This window comes from Pogona vitticeps, chromosome 3, assembly GCF_051106095.1.
Source record: "Pogona vitticeps strain Pit_001003342236 chromosome 3, PviZW2.1, whole genome shotgun sequence".
Lineage (NCBI taxonomy): Eukaryota > Metazoa > Chordata > Lepidosauria > Squamata > Agamidae > Pogona > Pogona vitticeps.
In genome coordinates this window covers 260,279,677-260,301,484 of record NC_135785.1, presented here as the reverse complement: position 1 = coordinate 260,301,484, position 21,808 = coordinate 260,279,677, and the positions used below count along the sequence as shown (strand labels likewise).

Below are 21,808 nucleotides of genomic sequence, written 5' to 3'. Positions count from 1 at the left end.
CGCCAGGCCCTCCTGTCTTCTACTGCCTCCCGGAGTTGTGTCAGGTTCATGTTGGTTGCTTCGCAGACACTGTCCAGCCATCTCATCCTCGGTCGTCCCCTTCTCCTCTTGCCATCACACCTTCCTAACATCAAGGTTTTTTCCAAGGACTCTTTTCTTCTCATGAGATGGCCAAAGTACTGGAGCCTCAGCTTCAGGATCTGTCCTTCCAGTGAGCACTCAGGGTTGATTTCCTTTAGAATTGATAGGTTTGTTCTCTTTGCAGTCCAGGGGATTCTCAAGAGCCTCCTCCAGCACCACAATTCAAAGGCATCAATTCTTCGGCGGTCTGCTTTCTTTATGGTCCAGCTCACCTAGTGAGTTTACTAAATTGCCACCTCAAATCCCAGATGGAGGACTCGAGTTTTCTGTGTTTCCCCCCCCCCTGCCAATCAGAAACATATCCGTTTCAAACAAAGGCCAAATGGGGAGATCTGTGTATGGGCGGACACACACGCCTGTGTTTCTTTGTTTGTAGTTCCGACTGCCCAAGTTTTATCCATAAAACAGCAACCAGACTCCTCATCTCCATCTAAAAGAGTAAAGCCTGGACAACTGGCAACAGCAGCTTACCTGCCCCCCCCCCCCCAAAATACAGTATCATCTTGCCATGTAGTTTTGGATTTTAAGCTTCAGATAATACAGGAAATCTATAGCCAGAATTTCCAGCATCATCTCATTCATTCCAGGACATAGTGAAAATGATTTGAATGAGCTTTCTGTACTCTATGAAAAAAATGGCTTGGTGTGAAGCAAATCTGTGTTCAAAGCAAATCCCCATTGCAGGATTGGTTCTGTGAAGGCTCTGACCCACTTGCTTTCTGCTATAAATTTATTTTACAATGCAATACCCCCCTGCCTAATTTCACACCCAAAAGTGAGTTTTGGATGTTGGCAGAGCAAGCACAAGCCTGTGGATTCAGCTCTTGAAAATCAATTTTTTTAGCAGAGCACATTTTCTTCCTTGAAAGAAATCACAGTCATACCTGTTATACTAGTGTAAGCTTAAACAGTCTTAATCACCCCAAACCCATCATTCTCCTGGGGTGATGGAAACTTTCCTCCCCTTCCTCCTTGTCCTCTCTTTCCTGCTGCCACTGTGCAAAGCAACATAGGAACCTGAGCATTTGATTGTGACTCCTTGGGGCTCATTCCTGTGAAAATATACTGCAGCACTATTAGTAGCTGCAGAAATGAGAAGCTGGCATAGTTAGGCTTTCTGTACTACACACCAGTTCTATGGGAATTAATCCGCTGTGCCATTCCATAAGAGAAGCCAACATATCTGCTTGTCTTACTTCATCTATTGCATCACCACCAGAGCTTGGATAAATCCCCTTTTTGAACTAAACTTTTCAGAATCCCCCAGGCAACATGGTCTGAATATTATTATGCACTACAGACAATGCAATAGTAAAAGTAGATGAAACAGTGGTACAACAGGTGAAGGAAAGTGAGCAAGACAATAAGCTCTGACCACAGCCTCTTAAAAACAAATAGATACCGCTATCTGGCACAATGGGAAAGTCAAGGCTGTCATTACTGAAAATATCTAAAAACACTCACTAACAAATTTGTCAAAGGCAACTTCTATAGAGTTTAAGATGTTTTTTGATATTCCAAGGTTCATTAAACCCCACATATAAAAGAAACAAAAGAATAACCCTATATATATAATATATTTAAAGCAAATCCCACTGAATGCAATTCGGCTCACTATAAACTGTATATAGGATTGCACCCTATGGAGCTTTGTTCCATTCAACTATCATTTCTCCTTTGCTCTTTTCCTCTATGTACTGCTTATTGTTAAAGCATATGTGTATTATTTAAATGAATAAAGCTTTTACTATATCATACACATTAATCTTAATGTTTTTAAAGTTTTAATAGTTGTATGCCGCTCAGAGACCACTGGTAATGGCGTGGCTTAAAAATCTTGTAAATAAATAAATAAATAAATAAATAATTATCTGCTTTATCCACAGACTAGACTCTTCTGAGAAAAATATATTTTGATAATCTTGTGTCTGAGTACGATGGCAAGGAAAGTGGGGGGGAAATATGAAATTTGTGCAAATGTATCTTCAATTTTAGTCATAAAATCTTAACATTCTGATGTCAAATATGTATAGCTATCTTCTTAAGGTATTATACACATACTTGTCCCCCTCCCATTAACTGTATTTATGTACAGTATTATGAAGTTGATTCCAAATTTTGGTGACCCTCTCTAGGTAAATGAAATAAATAAATAAATAAATAAATAAATAAATAAATAAATAAATAAATAAATAAATAAATAGGTACTCACAGATGGTTTACCATTCTGTTTTTCCTGGAGTGTCCTAGGATTATGTAGCTTGTCCAAGGTCATACAAGCTGGCTCTTCTCTCAGAAGACACACTGGGGAATCGAACTCCCAACTTCTGGACTGTAGCCAAGTACCTAATTCATTTGACTTATTACGTATAACCTCACGGACTGTTGGACCCAGGTGGGGGAAATCTCAGGGAGGGAGCATAATTCTAAATTCATTGTGATTGTAAAATCATTGTGTTCGCTATACTCATGCAAAGAAGATTGGACCCCCCCCAAGAATCTGGAGAGGGGCACCCTATCTCTTTACCTGACACAAAAAAATGACGCTGGCATGACTACCAGCCTGTTTTAATATTATTAAACTTTATACCAACACTGAAAACACTTGAGCATTCATTTAATTAAGAAGATTTCTCCCTTTTGCTTCTCAGCCAAACAGGCTCGCAAGCAATAAAAACAGAATCAAAGTTATGTTGTTTAGTCATCAAGTCATGTCCAACTCTTCTTGACCCCATGGACCAGAGCACGCCAGGCCCTCCTGTCTTCCACTGCCTCCCGGAGTTGGGTCAAAGTCATGTTGGTCGCTTCGATGACCCTGTCCATCCATCTCGTCCTCTGTCGTCCCCTCCTCCTCTTGCTTTCACACTTTCCCCAAATCAGAGTCTTTTCCAGGGAGTCTTCTCTTATCATGAGATGGCCAAAATATTGGAGCCTCAGCTTCAGGATCTGTCCTTCCTGTGAGCACTCAGGGTTGACAGTTGGAGGATAAAGTACCAGCTAAGGTGGTGTAAAATTATCTGCCCCAGAACCCAGTGTAGGATCCTGCACCTGAGTGGCTAAAGATGGTATCCTCTCAATCACAAGAAAACAAAAGTAGCCATGTAGGCTAATAAGAAATATTCAATTCCATGTTATTAGAGTAAGCAGGTGAAAGTATGCATATTAAATGTTTACTTCTTAATAACAGTAATAATAATTCCACAATGCCCTTTTCATACAGATGCTTGATACAGATACCCCAGTCATATAAAAATTTCTTGTATAAAAAACATGTTAGCATTAAAATATATATACAGTATCTACATTTGGGTAAACTGGCAAAATTTATACAAATCCAATAAATGACTGACTGACTGACTAAATAAACAAATAAATAAATAAGTCCTGTCCTGCACTCTGTTTGGTTGCCACATGCTGCCAAGCGACTTTCAACATATGACAAGCATATGATTTAGTGACCTGCAAAACATCTTAGCCACAGTCTTGCAAACTCAAGGTTCTAGGGTCCTTTATTGAGTTAGTCCATCTCATGTCAGGTCTTCCTCTTTCCCTACTGCCTTACTTTTGCCTAGATAATTGTTTTTCCCTTTGAGTTTTCTCTGCTCAGGAGGCACCCAAAGTATGATAGCCTGAGTATTCTCGAAGTACAGTATGATAGCCTGAGTTCAGTCATTTTCACTTCTGCTGAGAATGGAGGTTTGATTTTTCTCTAGAACCCACTTTCTTGTCCTTCTGGCAAGGCATGTTATCAATAATACAGTATAGCTCTTCTCCAACACCTAGTTTTGAATGGATCCATCCCCCCCCCCCACATCAGCTTCATTGTCCGACTATTCAAACCTGATTTTTAAAAATCACAATATTATATGCATTACTAAGTGCGGTCTCTGGGAGTTTTACGTTTTAACTTTAACAGAATAGCGTGTGCACTAATGAGGCAGTATAGAAATCAAATGAATACTGTGAATGTTCACATCAATACATGTTAATTGGGAATACAGCAGAACCTGTGCTTTTAGCACCCTGCACAAGAGAAAAAGATTCAGCGGGTTTTCACTTTCTTGACAAGGGGGAGTTGTGACAAATCGTATTCTATTTCTGTTCACATTTAACAGGAATGCACTGGAATATCCCTGAGAAAATTGCAAGCTGCTGTTTTTCACGTCAGAGGTACTTTTTCTGCGCGATGGGCAGAAATAAAACGAATAAAGCTTTTCCCATTAAGCGAAAAAGCCTCCACCTCCTTGTATTGCTACACCCTAGGCACAACAAACGTTTGTGACACAACGTATTGTCAGTTTCAGACATTCTGGTTTCTCCAAAACAAACACGACTGTATTTTTTCTCCCTCCCCCCTTTTTTGTCATGGTACAGTCTGCACGGTGAGGATACACCGGTGGACGGTTCCATAGAAACACTTGGCGGGGGTGGGCTCTCCTCTTTCCCCCTCTACTTTTTGAAGAGAGCAACTCCACTCCGTGACCAGGTTTAACGGTCTCAAGCGGCGCGCGCGCGTTGCCATGGAAACTCAGAAAGCGGCTGCCCGGCCGTGAAACTTGGGGCGCGAGGGGAAAGTCGGACTGCGCCTGCGCCTCCGTGACTTTTCCCGCCTTTTCTCGATGGGCCTGAAGGCTTAGCTTAACACAGTCGCCTGGCAGCCTTCAGGGTGCCCATATTTAGTGATTTGCATCTGAAGGGGAAGAGAAAGTTTAGTGTCTCTGCTAAAACAAGGCCACCTACACATTCCCTGTGAGGAAAGTTTGTTTTTTAAATTTTCTGGGGAAAATCCATCAACCAGCTCATGAACAAGAGGCGCTTCACATAAAATGGACTGGTTAATACAAGGCGCAGGCATTGAACAGTATTTTTTTAAAATGAATTGCTAATCTTCTACCTCCCTCCAAATTTGGCAACCAGCTCATCAAAAGAGGGAAGATTTCTTGAAGAAAAGGATTCTTGCCTTTCCTGGCGGATATTATGATTTCATTAAGAGTGAATTGATACTTTAAAAAGAACTGAGGTGGTCCCACCCACCTCCCTTGGGTGAGGTGGAGGTGTTAATTATGATACCCTTCACTGATTTCGCTAAGATGTGCTTGGGCAGAGACAATGTGATCTACTTATTACAGTAAACCACAGCTGTGACAAGAGGACAAGCAGAGAGTATTTGATAACAGGAAATATTTTATTCTTTTTTCCCCCTTGGGTTCCCTGTCAAGAAGGAGCAACTCTGTTCCCATACCACAGAAGTATAGGGGAAAGCTTTGATGCCCTTATAGCAAAAGAGCCTCAAGTCCTCTAGTTCTGATTCCTGATCAAAGAATAAGATATTGATGCAAAGCCAGGTTTGAGGCAACCCATGCCAAGAGAAATAGACTGAGAAAGTGGAAGTAATTTGATTCCATGGAAAGCAGAGCATAATTGTTTGGCTGCAACAAAGCCAAGCATCACAAGAGTAAAAATATTACAGCAATATTTCATCATGGATACGGATTCCACCATGTCGTTGGTCTTCATTCAGGGGATCACTACGCTAGTGGCAACTGAAGCCAGGATAATGACCCGCAACATGGTCAACCTGCCGTCAGCCCGCCTCTTCCTGCTGGAGATGCTGGCCACTTTCCAGCTTTGCACCTGCTTCATGGTGCTGCATCCTATGGCTGACATAGATCCTAAACCCCAGCTGTATCTTGCTCATATTTATTCGTTCATGGCTGTCCATTTCTACTTGACCTTGAATGAGAGTACTAGCAACCCAGCCTCCACTCTGGTGTGCATTATACGTAAAGGTGATTCCATGCAGATAGGCTTGCTGAAGATTGCTGCCCAGTTCCTCGGTGCCTTCCTCGCCAGGATTTACCAAAACTTTCTGTGGTCAATGAGGATCAGCAGTTTGTTCACCGATCCTGTTGTCTGCGGCAATCCTCTCCAGACGGGTCTACTTAAGGCCTTTTTGACAGAGCTTATAAGCTCCATCACATTCCAGCTGAGCTTGCTGGAGTCACAGATGCAAGAGCTCCGTATTCGAGCCAATGTGCTTTCTCTTGCCACCACCTCCCTCATATATGCAGGTTTGTTATTATCTTTCTTTCTCACCGCCTAAAACGATCACAGTCAACGAGATTATATATGAAGCACATACTGTATACTGAATAACTAGTTAGATGCCCATGGAGAATATGCCCTATGGCTGAATTAAGTGAAGAAGTTGCTACCCTAACCCTTATTTTCACTCCTTTTCTCCCTGTTCCTTCTCCGTGTGTCTCACATAATTACTTGATGGTGTGTTAGTTGTTGCCTTCATTAATTCTTGATCCTTTGCTTCCAGACTTACTTTTTTCCTTGTCAGGATGTGTACTACCATTGTTGTCAAGGGTGCACATATTAGGCCTGTGGTGAGGTCCCAAACCCCATGACAGACCTAATATTTGGTTTCGAGCCCAAACAGGGCTTCCAAAATGGTTCCCTATTCAGCCCGGAGTGATTTGGGCTCCATCTGATTTGATGTATGCCCTAGGTTTGTGACCTGGTATGGTCGATCTGTTGGAAAATCAAAGTGACTACAACTTTTTGGTTTTTGCAGCTAAGAAATATGGGAGATATGGTAGACACTAAAGAGCAGATTGAATCTGCAGAATTTCAAATAGCAGTTGTAGGTACCTTTAAAGTATGCTTTTTTTAAAAAAAGCAGTAGGCTGAAGTTATTTCTATCCTGTTCAATTCAGTTGATGCCCCAGATCCAATCTGATTTTGCCTTGCCCTACAGTTGAATCCGGCCATTCCATTTTGATACCCATCTCATAGAAATTGGTCCGAAGCAGACAGATTCATTTTGAAATCTGTGCCTTGTGTGAAACTAGTGTACAGACATACCAATTATGTCTGCAATCAGGGTGAAGATGGGTGTTGATGTCACAGTGGTACAGATGTCTGCGGAAAGCACAGAAGGATGTTGTTCTAAGTGAGGATGGAAATTTGAAGAGATCCTTTTGTCTAGCAAAGGGAGAAAGAGACACAGATGTCACTTGTGAACGTTTTATTTTGCTTCTTTTCTTGCATCTTTCAGAATATATTTGCCTGCGCTAGCAAAGGAATCTAAAAAAAGAAGGCAGAAAAAAGAGTTTTAAGTGGGCAGGAGATAACTAGATGTTGATAAAAGCATTACAGTATTAACCGTTTGCTCTTCACTTCCTTGACTAATAGTCCCTAGAATGAAACAGTTACAAATACAGTATAGCTCTATTTAATCCAAGATGTCTACTTGCCAGAGCCTTTCCCCCAGATACTCTAGCTTTAAAGAGAGCCTGTGAGGCCCAAAGTATTGTTCCCATAGTCTCCTGTTTGTACTGTATACTGGTTTGCCCATCTCTGGGAACACAGGTGGGAGAGGCGGCATATTATACTGATTGCCAGAGGGCAATAATATCTCTCTAGGGAAAAAGAAATCCAAACTCTCTGACCCTTGTCCAGCAGGCCGAGGCAAAGAGGCAGTCACAAAAGCAGCAAAATGAGGGAGCTAGACGCGGTACAGATTGTATTTGTCTCCAGTGTGGAAGGGATGGTCGCTCTTGCCACACTAGACGCTGTTCCAAGTCCTCCATGCAGAGCACGATACCATAGTCTCTAGAGACTGAAGAATACCTAATCTGGACTCTCTGAAAGAAGAAAGACTCAGTTTGAAGAGGAGTAGACCAAACAGACATGTTATGTCAAAAAAGCTGACATTGTAACTGGTAAACCCTGCAACACTCATAGCAAGAGTCACACTGCTTGCAATGAAATGTATCATATTCGCCACATATCTTAAGAAACGTGATTAGACTGAAATCCTGTCTTTCCTCCATTTGCTCAATATGGCATCCAGGAACATGTCTCTCCTCCACTTTGTCCTCACAAGAGTCTCTTGAGGATTCAGCTGAAAAAGAATGGCTATGCTGGCTAATCTGATGGCAGAAAGTGAGGAGAAATTAAAGAACCTCTTAATGAGAGTGAAAGAGGAGATAATAATAATTTATTGTCATTGTAAGTATATACACATACAACGAAATTCACAGGGGTGTGTGCAAAAAACAGTGTGAAGCTCAACATCAAAAAAACTAAGACCATGGCCACTGGTCCCATCACCTCCTGGCAAACAGACCGGGAAGATATAGAGTCAGTGACAGATTTTACTTTCTTGGGCTGTCTCCTTTGACCGGGATAGGGTTGTTCTCTCTGACTACTGGAATCGAGGAAACTGCGGTTGGGTGTCATGTGTGATAGCAAATTGACCTACCATTTATCTGAGTGAGATGGCCCTAGAATTTCACTGAGAGTCGTGGAAAGAGTGAAAGGAGGGAATCTCAAAGGAGCCGAAACCCGCTTGCATGAAAGCATCTGAAGGCACGAACCTTTAAACAAAACATGCCCCTTTATTTGCGCACTGTGTCGGAGAAGCCTCGGGAAGGGACTGCTGAACCATCTTAGGGTGCAGTCCTGTGCCCTTCACTGGCTTCGGTGGGCCTTCCAGCCGGAGTCGATACGTCTTGAGCTGCACCGACAAGGTGGCGTTTATCCTGCCTGTGTCTGAGCCCCGGTTGGCGCCCCTTGATCTGCCTTTATTGCGTGTCAGATCTGGATCAGTTTCCCGGGGTGTCGGGGGTGCCCCTAAAGCAACAGTCGAGCAGCATTTGGAGCACTTCGCGGTTTGGGCCGAGAAACAGCTGGTGAAAAACCCCACCAGCAACAACAAAGCGGGGGACGCCCCCCCCGGCACGAGTCCTGGGGTGGCGGCGATCCGAATGGCTAGAAAAGGCGGGGGGCATCTCCGGTCTTGCATACTCCCCTCTCTTTCCACCCCCAGATTACGGCGTTTGCCGGTCCGCCGCAAGTCCCCTCCACCCTCTCCGGGAACCAGCCCCGCCGACGCGGGATGCAGCCGGGAGCGTCTACCCATGGAGTCCCATAGGCGCCGCTTTCCTGCCCCGGCCGAATCTGCGCCGGAATGGGCCACGCGGGCGGGTGGGCGGACAGGCCCGGGCCGGAGGTTGCTCCTCCTTCCCCGGCAAGAGGGGCCCTCCCTGCTCCTCCTCCGATCCCTGCCTGCGGCTGGGAAGACTCCGGAGCGGAGCCGGAGCCTCTCTCGCCCGGGGCCGACTAGGAGCCTGGAGCTCGGCTGCAGTGCGGCGGACGGAGGCGCGCGCCCCTTCTCGCCAAGCCCGCGGCCGGCCCGGAGGGACTTGCGCACCGCTCGCCGGGGCGTTTGCAGCCGCCTTGTTGGGCGAGGCGAAGAGGCGCCCCCCCCTCAGGACCGCGGGGCTCTCCCGGTCCTGGCTGCGGAGGGCGGTGCATTGCGCCACGCCGGCTGGGCAGCGCCGAGACCGGCAGAAGTCGAGCCGGGGAGGTCTTCCGCTTTCGCTTCCAGGGGAGCGGGTGGGCTCGGGACCCCTCCCGCTGAGGGCTGCTGCAGTGGGTGGAGACCGCGGGGCAAGCCTAAAGAAGTGGGGGGGGGGGGGCCACAGTGGCCGTGGAGGACGAGCTGGGTCGGAGGCGGCAGGACGAGGCGACCGGACAGCAGTTGGCGAGAGAGATCTATCTGTGCAGGGAGACCGGATACTCTCTTCCTCAGCTCGGAGCGGGGGGGGGGGCGGGGGCGGTGAAGTTGGACACGAGGGATCACTGACACTTCGTGAATGGCACCGGGCAGGTGAAGAGGAGCTGAGGTCTCCCGAAGGCGCCGAGAGGGCAGCCGGAGGAGGAGCTGTCAAGCCCTGGGAGAGAGCCTGGGCGGGATCCAGAGCGACTTGAGGCGGGGAAGGCGCAGAGGAGCCCAGAAGGCTGCAGTCGTCCCGCAGGAGGAGAAACAGAACAGGGACAAGTGGCTCTTCTTCACTGATTCCGGTGGCAGGAAATCTCGGGGCCATGGCTGTCACTGAGGCTTGCCTCTCTCTGCTTGTGATGGTGACTACCATGATGGTCACGGCTGGCTGCAGGCAATTGGCCTGCCGCTCTGTACCCCCTAAATCCCATGCCCATTGCTTCTTCCTGGAGTTAACTGGTGCCTTCCAGATATGTGCTTGTACTCACGAGCTTTGCCTGCTGGCTGATCTGCCACCCAAACCACACATGGTGCTCACCCTCGTTTTCATCTTCACTGCTCTCCATGGCTTGACTTTGCCAGGCAGTACCAACAACCCCTCCAGCAGCTTTCAACTTCTCTACAAGGGTAGGATCCCAGTCAAGACCTGGTGGCTACACACTTCAGCTCAGTTCACTGGAGCAGTCATGGCTAAGGTCTACATCAAATTAATCTGGAGACTGGGGATCCTACCAGTGCATTCAAAGGCGCTGGCAGAGAACTGCAGCCACCCCATCCAAACCACCCTAGCAAATGCTTTCATCCTGGAGCTTTGCTTCTCCTTCCTGCTCCATCTGACCTTACTGCAGCTTGAAACAATGAATCACAACACAAAAATCCATCTAGTCGCTTTGCTGATCACCGTGTTGGTATATGAAGGTTTGTTTATTTGCTTATACTTTATTTTATTCTATTTTAGTTTATTTGTACCCCACCGAAAAAGGTGCTCAGAGTGGCTATCAAAACATTGCCTTCATCAAAGCATAACATTTTTAAAAAATAAATTAAAAACAAAATTAACAACATGGCACTAGAAGATGTAGCCAGCACCCAACTGGTTAAACCCTCTTTAGCCACAGATCAGCTTAACTACCAAAAGCCTGCCTGAAGAGGCTTACTTCCCTTTGCCTTCCACTGGAAATACAACAGGAGCAGACCTAACCTTCCTTGACAGGAAGCACCAGAGTTTGGAAGAAAGAGTGTTTTGTTACTTCCCCCCACACACACAATTGGGCTATAAACCAACTTTCTATGATCATCAGTAAGTATGATATTGTATAATCGGCTTGATATTGTTGATCTAGATTCAGTTTTAATATGGTATTTCTGACAAGGCCCTAAACCACTGAGCATAACTAAAATGGTACTCGGTTTCCACTGTAGTTCTGCTCAGTGGTTTTCATTTTTTCTTTCAGAATATGTTTTCTACATTGAACTGTTTGGCATTGGGCCACAGAATCTCTGTGCATTTGCAGAAATTTTATCAAGGATGAATCCTCAGCCTGCACAGGGCTTTGGCCCAGCTGTTGTTGCTCCCTCTGAGCTACCCTTTTGACCTGTATTCTACCAGCAGTACCGATGGAAAGGTCAACAGCGGTAGGCAAGCACGCTTTTATAACCATTTGTTTACCTTTTCCAACATTCTCTGTAAGGACAGTTTCCAAAAGAATCCATTGGTCATGTGGATCTGCATTTGAAAGCTACTGGTTTAGCCAAACTCTGCCCCCCAAAGAAGCTTGTCATAGTAATTAAAATAATATCTGTGTCTTCTCGTAGAGAAAGCAGGGCGACGTACTTTTCCCACTGACCTGACTATCAGGACAGAGACTTCTTGCTCCAGAGAAGAGCTGAGTTGAAGTCTGTGACACCAGTGCCCCCAAGACAGCTGTGTATTTGCTTAGTACACTTAAAGGTGGTGGGAGGAGTATGAAGAGAAATCTATTTTTCCCCCCTCCATTGTTCTGATTCTCTCTACAGTATTATTTTTGCACAAAGCAAACAGAATATTTTCTTTGCTTGCTTTGGATCTGGGCTCTCATTTCATGTCCTTCCTATGCTGTCCCACCTGGTGAAAAAAAAAGTGTGAGATTTTGTTTTGGGGCTGCGTTACTGAAGAGAGCAGTAGCTTTTCCTTCTCTGCTTTTGCTTGTGGATTTTTCTTACATCCCGCCAAGGTTATTCCTCCATTGAAAAGCATTGTGCACGGATAGCCTTTGAAGCAAATAAGAAAAACATGACCACTAAACTTCTCTAGCTTCAATGAGTACTGAGCTTAGGAAATCTTACTTTATAAACTATGTTTCCCACAATTCCCATGGTGGCTGTGCGATTCTGAGACTCATTGTCTGAAGAGTAAATTTTCCAAGCCCCAATTCAATTAACAGCTTTACTACCTGTCTATCCTAGTTGGTAGGAAGCAGAGCAGATATAATGGATACCTACAAGAGAGCTGCTAATATTACACTTGTGTAAGTCTCTTTAATTCTGGCATGGCTTAGCCTTTAAGGAATGTACTCTTTTTTGTAGTTTCTGTATTCTTTCCATATCAGTTTTGTCAATTACCGGTAAATTGATTAGAGCATCTCAGTTTGAAAACAGTAGTTATTGCAGACATTTATTTATTTATTTATTTATTTATTTATTTATTTATTTATTTATTTATTTATTGCATTTATATGCCGCCCATCTAGACATAGTCTACTCTGGGCGGCTCACAATTTTAAAATAGACATGAGCATGAAATTAAAATTTTGCTTGAGCTGCGTAACCTCAGTTGCTAGAGTTTCAAAATCACAGTTCAGTCCAGTTTCTCTCTCTCTTAAGTACATTATATGACTGGCACAAAGGACTTAAGTGTGAAATTTTAAACATGGCCAGTGCTCAAGGGGAAAGATCCACTTCCGCCTGTTCAGCGGAAAATTTTAAAATTTGCCTTTGTTAACGTATGTTGGCACAGATCAGGAAACAAAATAACAAATGAGGCAGAAGGGTTGCTGTTGCTGCAGTGTTGCACATTTAGCAAGGAAAAAGAACCACCTTGGGTTCCTTTTAAGGAGAAAGGTGGGATAACAATATTTTAAATAAATATAAATAAATAAATAAGGAAGGCCTGTCTGTAGAACAGATCCCCAAAGCCATTCACTTTAAAGTCAGAAGCAATAAAAGGCTCTGATTCCACCGTGACTAAAGTCTTGAATTCTGCAATATTCTACCAAGAAAACCTAGGAATGAAACTGGGGGCTTGTCCTGTTGGTTAGCATAGTAAATTGCACCAGAGCAGGCCCATTGAGTCAACAGAGGAGTCAATTCCTCCATCAGCTTCATGGGCCTACTAGCTGCAACTTATGCTAGCATAATAAATCACAATTAGAGTAGGTCCATTGGAATCACTGGATGAGCCGACTGAACCAAAACCTCATGGATACAAAGGGCCTACTCTAGTGCTAAGCAACAGGATTTTGGCCATTCAGTACATGTTCAGAAATCAGACGCCTAGGTAAGCACTTCATTCCATGCTATATCTATACAGGCTAGCCTTTTACTGCTTGGAAAGAAAGAGAAAAGTTTGTAGAACATCTATACAAGATGCGTACTTTGCTTTTCCACCTTCTAGTGAAATGAAAGTGATCAACTATTGACTTAAGGCGATAAGAACTTTTGCACAGGGAGTGTACCATGAGAATCCTTAGTTCTTTTTCCAAGGTTCAAAGTGTCTGCAGCAATATAGACTGCATTCACTTGTTTACTGAGAATGTGATTACACTGTAAATGCCAAGCTATGCTTTGAGCCTTGTGGCGCAGTGGTGAAACTGCCGTGCTGCAGCCAAACTGTTCTCATGACCTGGGGTTCAATCCCAGGTAGCCAGTTCAAGGTTCATTCAGCCTTCCATCCGTCCAAGGTCAGTAAAATGAATACCCAGCTCGTGGGGGGGGGGGAGAGGCAATGTGTAGCCTGCATAATTGTAAATTGCCCAGAAAGTGCTTTAAGTACTAAGCAACGCCCTTTATAGTTAAGTATTAGAAAGTTCCTACAAGGATGACTGACTAAATGTGATGAATCAGAGAGACAGAACAGCACCGATGTTCCAAAACACACTGAGAGTGTGATGAAGTCAGTCCAGGCAAAACAGGAACCGGCATGTTTAAGTAGCCATTTCAGGAATTTATCTCTTGTAGGCTGATGGCACTGAAACAATGGCCAGAATCCAACTGAATGTTTAGACCAGTGTTAAGTGCAACAGTGTAACTTGGAGAAAATTAATGCCCAAATATAACTATGAAAAATTTTATCTGCAAATACTAGACAGAGAGGACAGACCCTGACTGAATTTGGGATTGCAGCCCTCTTGTGTGACTCAACATGTACCTAGAAATTCAGTTGGGGACCTGTCACCTAGCCTCTGTTTGCCACTCTTACGCTGGTGTAGTTATTTAGTTGGATTCTGGTCATTCCATAGGTTAGCATGCCATAGCGTGTAATTAAAAAAATACTTTGTTTGTTTCATCTTTTAGGTGAACATTTATGTTCCAGAATAATTCAGTGTTCGGTAAGGCTACATCTCGTAGCTGAGGCTAGAGCTTAGAAAAGTGAGACCATGAATTCTCCAGTCAGCATGGTAATCCTAGCCTTGGATTCCTAGGAGCTGTAGTCCTGAACAGTAACATTCAAGTTTTGTTCCAAGCTAGTGTCTTCTCTCTGTCCAGCTTTCGCAAATGGAATTTGTCCTAATTATTAAATTGCAGAGTGGTAAGATCAATTAAGGCATGGAGAAATGCTTAATGACCAGCACTAACACAGTTCTACCTATTGTTGTTGAGTTCTTGGGTGTTCACTTATGTCATTTCCATTTCATGCTCTGTGCCTTGACAGTCAGCTGAGATGTTTGAAAACTGCAATTTGGGCAAGAAAAAAAGGGACTATTGTAGCACAAATAAGGCCAACTGATTGTTATTCAATGAAATACATAAAAGTTACTAGAAAATGGAAAAATTACGTATCTGTAATGCAACAGTATGGAAGGTCTGCCCTGGCAACTTTTGCAGAGAGCAAAAATGACCTTTGGAAGTCAGACTGTTTTCACTGGGTTCAATCCAAACTTAGTTGTTTCTATAGTAGACTCACTGAAACCAAGGTAACAAGTCATGTATGACTGAAGCCTCATGTATTTCACTGGGTCTTGACTGTAGATATGATTAAGGATGAACCCAACCTCTTAAAATGGAGCAAAACTTTGAATTTAATGTTCCTGTTTTTTTCTTGGCAACTTGATACATTGCTGAAAATCTTTTACTATTTGAAAGATTTTTCTGACATGCAAATGTTTTCTCTACCTTAGCTCTCCTAATGCACTTTCATGGTCTACAATCGGAGTCAAATAGATTTCATTGAAACAAGAAACAATTGTTTAATTTAAAGACTATAATGTAATTAAATATAATTTATAGCACAGAGGTTCAGTTTCCACAATAGATAACTGCGTTATGTCAGTTCAGACTGTTAATACGTCTACACCAAATTTTATCTATTCCACCTGGCAGTAGCTCTTCAGAGTGCCAGAAAGAGAGTCTTTTCTCATTAGCTGCTGTGGGATCTTGTTAAATGAAATTGTTTGAAGTTGAACCGGCATCTTCTGTATACATAGCAGACACACTATGATTCTATGACAATTCCTCTTGCTGCCTTAAAACTACGTTATTTGATTTACAAACATGTGCAATGCATTCTTAGTCTCCATTTGTTGTTACGTGCCTCTAACCTATGGTGATCCTAGGAATGCGTGATCTCAAAATGTTCCGTCCTCAACTGCCCTGTTCAGCTCTTGTAAACTCAAGCCTGTGGCTTCCTTTAGGGAATCAGTCCATCTCATGTTTGGCCTTCCTTTTTTCCTGCTGCCTTCTACCTTTCTCATAGTAAAAAATAATTCTGAAGTTTACCTGGACATATTTTGGCAACAGAGAAAAATTATGCTACTCTCACCCACTCTCCATTTCAAAAAGCTGTTCTCATCTAATAATTTTTTTCCTGTCCTTTGAAAACCTCATCAGATATAACTCAGGCTTCTTTTTCAACTTTCTTTCTGTCCAGAGAAACATGTTCATCCATGACCATTTTCATTCATGACCATTTTCATTCTTCTTCATACCCCTGGCCTTTAGTCCTGGGTCTGATACTCTTATCCTATTTTGCACTCTAAGCTCATGTTCTGGCTTACCTGTATACTTCAAGGTTTAATTCCTTTTCTCCCCAAATGCGACTCTCAGGAAAAGCAATCTTCTGCAGTTAAAATATTGAGAACCACCAACCTTCCATGCTCTACCTTCGGTTTGAAAACCCCAAATATTTATTTATTTATTTATTTATTTATTTATTTATTTATTTATTTATTTATTTATTTATTTATTTATTTATTTATTTATTTATTTATTTATTGGACTTATATACCGCCCCATAGCGCTACAAGCACTCTCCGGGCGGTTTACAATTTTTTAAAGTTTTACAGGCTACACATTGCCCCCCCCCCCAGCAAGCTGGGTACTCATTTTACCGACCTCGGAAGGATGGAAGGCTGAGTCAACCTTGAGCCGGCTACCTGGGATTTGAACCCCAGGTCGTGAGCACAGTTTTAGCTGCAGTACAGCGTTTTAACCACTGCGCCACCTAGAAGAACATCTGGCATCCAGCTCAGCCATATAACACTCTTGGACTGTCACTTACACCAGGGGTTTTCAGTATATCATGCAACTCTGCTCTTCTGGCTAAATATTACTTACCAGCTAACTAGGTAGTTTTAAAGTGGTTCAAAATTATAGCTGGCAGATGTATAAGAGGATGGTAGAGGCCAGCGCTCTTGGTCCAAGCGCTCTCTTGCAAGCAGAGAGGTTAAAAACAATGGCCGAGCACCCTGATAGGAAGCCAGGATGGCACAATTTAGAGCAATAGCCCTAACAAGCTGAGAGATAAAGATACTTTCAGACTCCCACTGTTTATACCTTGATAGACTGCCACTGCTCTGTAGAGTCCATGCATGTTTGTTTAAAGCGTTAGTGGCAAGGTGTAATCTTTAATAACAAGACAGATGTTTTTCTCCCCGGGCAGCCACTTTTGCTGAGTCATTAACTGAACTGAAGTTTGCGAAAGCCTTTAGATTTCAGTTATGTAATGACAATGATACTAATCCTGGTTCATGGATTGGACTGCTGACTCAGGAACTGTTGGAAACAAGTTTGCGACGAGCCACTGAACAGTAAGAAAAATGGATGTGAGCCACCTTGGGTTTTTCTTAAAGAGAAAGGCGGTTGAAAATATTTTAAATAAATTAAATACTGTAAATATTAGCACACACACACAAAAAACTAGCAGCACGCTACCCCACGGGGATCCTGCCAGGATGAATTGGAGGCTTTGTAGAGCGTATTCTACACAAGAAGCATCACAACCTTCCTAGTACTGATTTTTGTATAATAACAAACATTGCTGTTTTCAAGAAACGGCCGGTTGCTGTCTTCCCTAGCCTTTGGAATCTCTTCCATGTGGGAATTTGCCCAGAATCTTCAGAGCAACTTGCAAATGTAAAATACATTGATTTGGTTCTGATGTATCAGTTTGGTTTTCAGCAAAGACTTTGCTCAGCATTATGAAACATGTAAAACAATAACACCACAGGGCGACAGCTAACTATCAAGGAGGGAAGACGATTTTAACAAGACCACATACTTTACAAGCAAAAATGGTGACAGGGCTTCAGAGCCTCATCAGAGAGGGGACGCAGGCATTTTTAGCCCAAACACCTGGCTTGCCAACAACATAGGCAGGTTTTGCTATATAAAACAAGAGTATATGTGAGCTTTCAAAACAAATCTGTCTCAGCATGGGAGGAGCACAGGGCTCACGACAGCACAGACCACTCCTGCCTCTTCACTGTAGTTTCTTTTGAGGCTTTCTAATGTTAAACAATTGGGAGGAAAGCGATGACAAACCTAGACAGCATCTTAAAAAGCAGAGACCTCACCTTGCTGACAAAGATCCGCATAGTCAAAGCTATGGTTTTTCCAGTAGTGATGTATGGAAGTGAGAGCTGGACCATAAAGAAGGCTGACCACTGAAGAACTGATGCTTTTGAATTGTGGTGCTGGAGGAGGCTCTTGAGAGTTCCCTGGACTGCAAGGAGAACAAACCTATCCGTTCTGAAGGAAAACAACCCTGAGTTGATTTCCTTCAACTCATAGTACAATTTAATTGTAGCCAACCCTGGTTGGCTACAATTAAATTACATTGTTGGTTATGATGTACATGACTGAGAATGACAGATCATGAAGCTGAGGCTCCAATAATTTGGCCATCTCATGAGAAGCCTCCCTGGAAAAGGCCCTGTTATTGGGAAACTGTGAAGGCAAGAGAAGGGGACAACAAAGGACAGGATGGCTGGACAATGTCATCGAAGCGACCAACATGACTTTGACCCAACTCCGGGAGGCGGTGGAAGACAGGAGGGTCTGGCGTGCTCTGGTCCATGGGGTCACAAAGAGTCAGATATGACTTAACAACTAAACAACGTTAAACAAGGCTGGGAAGCCTTCTTCATGAGACTAGTGAGTGGACAGTTGTGGCAAGTGGACCATTTCTGGACAACTAAGTAACGTGTGTGTGTGTTTAGTCGTTTAGTCGTGTCCGACTCTTCGTGACCCCATGGACCAGAGCACGCCAGGCCCTCCTGTCTTCTACTGCCTCCCGGAGTTGTGTCAGGTTCATGTTGGTTGCTTCGCAGACACTGTCCAGCCATCTCATCCTCGGTCGTCCCCTTCTCCTCTTGCCATCACACTTTCCCAACATCAGGGTCTTTTCCAGGGAGTCTTTTCTTCTCATTAGATGGCCAAAGTACTGGAGCCTCAGCTTCAGGATCTGTCCTTCCAGTGAGCACTCAGGGTTGATTTCCTTTAGAACTGATAGGTTTGTTCTCCTTGCAGTCCAGGGGATTCTCAAGAGCCTCCTCCAGCACCACAATTCAAAGGCATCAATTCTTCGGCGGTCTGCTTTCTTTATGGTCCAGCTCTCACTTCCATACATCACGACAGGAAAAACCATAGCTTTGACTATTCGGACTTTTGTTGGCAAGGTGATGTCTCTGCTTTTCAAGATGCTGTCCAGATTTGTCATCGCTTTCCTCCCAAGAAGAAGGCGCCTTTTAATTTCAGGGCTGCTGTCTCCATCTGCAGTGATCATGGAGCCCAGGAAGATAAAATCTGACACTGCCTCCATATCTTCCCCTTCTATTTCCCAGGAGGTGATGGGACCAGTGGCCATGATCTTAGTTTTTTTGATGTTGAGTTTCAGACCGTTTTTTGCACTCTCCTCTTTCACTCTCATTACAAGGTTCTTTAATTCCTCCTCACTTTCTGCCATCAGAGTGGTATCATCTGCATATCGGAGGTTGTTGATATTTCTTCCGGCAATCTTAATTCCGGCTTGGGTTTCTTCCAGTCCAGCCTTCCGCATGATGTATTCTGCATATAAGTTAAATAAGCTGGGGGACAATATACAGCCTTGCCGTACTCCTTTCCCAATTTTGAACCACTCAGTTGTTCCATGACCAGTTCTAACTGTTGCTTCCTGTCCCACATATAGGTTTCTCAGGAGACAGATAAAGTGGTCAGGCACTCCCATTTCTTTAAGAACTTGCCATAGTTTGCTGTGGTCCACACAGTCAAAGGCTTTCGCATAGTCAATGAAGCAGAAGTAGATATTTTTCTGGAACTCTCTGGCTTTCTCCATAATCCAGCGCAAATTAGCAATTTGGTCTCGAGTTCCTCTGCCTCTTCGGAATCCAGCTTGTACTTCTGGGAGTTCTCGGTCCACATACTGCTGAAGCCTACCTTGTAGGATTTTGAGCATAACCTTGCTAGCGTGAGAAATGAGTGCAATTGTACGGTAGTTGGAGCATTCTTTGGCACTGCCTTTCTTTGGGATTGGGATGTAGACTGATCTTTTCCAATCCTCTGGCCACTGTTGAGTTTTCCAAACTTGCTGGCATATTGAATACTAAGTAACGTAGGTACAGTATATTAGTACTGCTAGCAATAGCTGCTCCCTACACAGAATATTTAACACTCTATGGTTTTACTAATAGCTAGGTATCTGGTACTTTCCTTTCTAACAACCATGGGTTTTAAAAGTTAAATGACGACTCATAAAAGGACATTTCTTCTTATAGGAGGACATCTCACAGGAGCCATATTTAACCCAGCTCTGGCTTTTTCCATGCACTTAAGTTGCTTCTCTGAAAAATTTTGGAATTACATATTGGTGTACTGGATAGCACCCTGCATAGGTAAGTGCTTTTTAAAAAAACTAAATATCTGTTTAGGAGAACCCAAATCAATGCATCTCACTGTAAGAAACCAAAGGTGTGGAGCAGAGCTCAAGGCATATCTTTTTGTGATCACATGCTCTGGAATCCCTGAGCTAGACATGCTGCTCAAGTAAAGGATCTGGGACTTACAATCTGAAAATGTTTCCAAGCTCTGCTGTACAATGATTAGGATATACCTTTGGTTAAGCATGAGAGCATATCGAGAGTTTGCTAAAGCAGGGCCCACACTTGCTCCATAGAGATTTACTGTTAGAAAATAATGAGGGCATTTGGCTACAATTAAATTATAGTACATTTTTAGTTATGATGTGCATGACTGAGAATAATATTCAGTTTGCAGAGCTCCTCCCTCCCTCATTGTAGGATTATGCCTTTGACTGTTTCAATCTAGAATGATCAACTTCAGCCCTCCAGGTGTCGTTGTAGGGCATCAGGAGGTGCATCTCTAAAAGCCGTATCCCTTTCCTCAAATTCCAGACAAATAAATAAATGAGCAGTCTTTAAGAGTGCCTGAATCCAAGCCATTTAAGACTTGAACTGAGCTTGAAAACAGATTGGCAGCTAGTGCAGATGACAACCATCTGATGCAAGTTGATATTATATCTCCATTAACAATCTAGCTGCTTTGTGTGAACCAACTGAAGTTTCCTGTCATTCTGTGGCTGTCATACAACAGGCCCACTTTTGCATTTCTAAGGATCTTGGTTCTACTTTCCTGCCCTGGCATCCTTTCAGATATTTCATTGTGAAAAATGCAGTTAAAAGCATCAAAAATGTATAGGGTGGTGTTAAACATTCTGGAGAGTTGTGTGAGGGCTCCATCCTATTTAGAAGGTTAATTGCTGATCCCGGGGGCTCCCAGGAATGTCAGTTCTTAGTTTTCATTTATTCTTTCTTTACTATGAATATAATTTTCCATGGGAAATCAATTTTTAGTGGTATGTTGGTGGGAATGTGATGTGGGTCAGAGCTGCAAAAGCCATCAAGGGGGTGGGTGGGGTTCATTTGGTACACCCCTGCTCTAAAATGCATGTACACAAAATAAGAAGTGTGGTGTCCTTATAGGCAATTCCAGCCAGCCACCATCCTGTGTCCGGTCTTACATAAGAACATAAAAAGGATCCCTCTAGGGTCCCTCTAGTCCAGCTCCTTGTATCTCACCGTGGCCCCACCAGATGCTTCTGGGAGCCCATGAGACAACGAGAGACCTCTCTCCTAATACCCCTAACCCTGCATCTGGCCTTTGGAGGTACCTTCCTTCAAAGCCTGGAGATGATACATCTCCATCATGGCTTGTTGTCACCTTTGACGGACTTCAGACAGTTCCTTAAATGTTATTCATTTTTTTCATCATTTCAGGGTCTGTGTTGGTGGTCATAGCATGGGATGAAGTCCTTCCCTTACTACGCAGAGAAATGTAAACTGGTAGAAAGAAGCTCAATAAACTGTTAACAAAACGGATTCAGCCACAGGCTATGCAGAAGACAGACAGCACACTTGAATCCATCTTTGAAATGTTTATTTTTGGAACATTCTTATACCATTTTATAATACAGTATTTGCTGGTACCCTGAAAACAGGATTGATATATTTTTGAAACTGAGTCATTTATTTCAATCTGATAACTTAACTTCGACATTCCTTTTTGACTTACCCTTTGACATTTCCCCCTTTTTGCCTTCCT

The 21,808-nt window shown here is 43.4% G+C and overlaps 1 protein-coding gene and 1 long non-coding RNA gene across 3 annotated transcripts; one reads left to right on the top strand and one right to left on the bottom strand.

Moving 5' to 3' along the window:
• The first annotated feature begins 5,022 nt into the window (after positions 1-5,022).
• AQP11 (aquaporin 11) lies at positions 5,023-21,701 on the top strand. Of its 2 annotated transcripts, none has more exons than XM_020810960.3 (3): positions 5,023-6,212; positions 19,966-20,082; positions 21,484-21,701. In XM_020810960.3, exons 1-3 carry the CDS (start codon positions 5,624-5,626, stop codon positions 21,543-21,545), a joined length of 768 nt encoding a protein of 255 aa, XP_020666619.3. In that variant the 5' UTR covers positions 5,023-5,623; the 3' UTR covers positions 21,546-21,701. The 2 variants fall into 2 exon arrangements, with proteins under 2 accessions (XP_020666619.3, XP_020666618.1); XM_020810959.3 differs by lacking the exon at positions 5,023-6,212 and adding an exon at positions 9,893-10,636.
• Positions 7,163-8,092, bottom strand: LOC140705571 (uncharacterized). Its single transcript, XR_013543447.1, has 2 exons — positions 7,602-8,092; positions 7,163-7,236 (listed from the first exon to the last, which is right to left on the bottom strand). It is a non-coding gene; the product is annotated as an uncharacterized LOC140705571 (long non-coding RNA).
• Positions 21,702-21,808: the final 107 nt, after the last annotated feature.

What these genes read in the sequence shown, in the direction of transcription:
- AQP11 (XM_020810959.3), top strand. Translation starts at nt 10,042, where the DNA reads ATGGCTGTCACTGAGGCTTGCCTCTCTCTGCTTGTGATGGTGACTACC. An exon ending in CACCGTGTTGGTATATGAAG is followed by an intron (nt 10,637 to 19,965) that starts GTTTGTTTATTT and finishes TTCTTCTTATAG; the next exon opens with GAGGACATCTCACAGGAGCC. An exon ending in CTGGATAGCACCCTGCATAG is followed by an intron (nt 20,083 to 21,483) that starts GTAAGTGCTTTT and finishes TCATCATTTCAG; the next exon opens with GGTCTGTGTTGGTGGTCATA.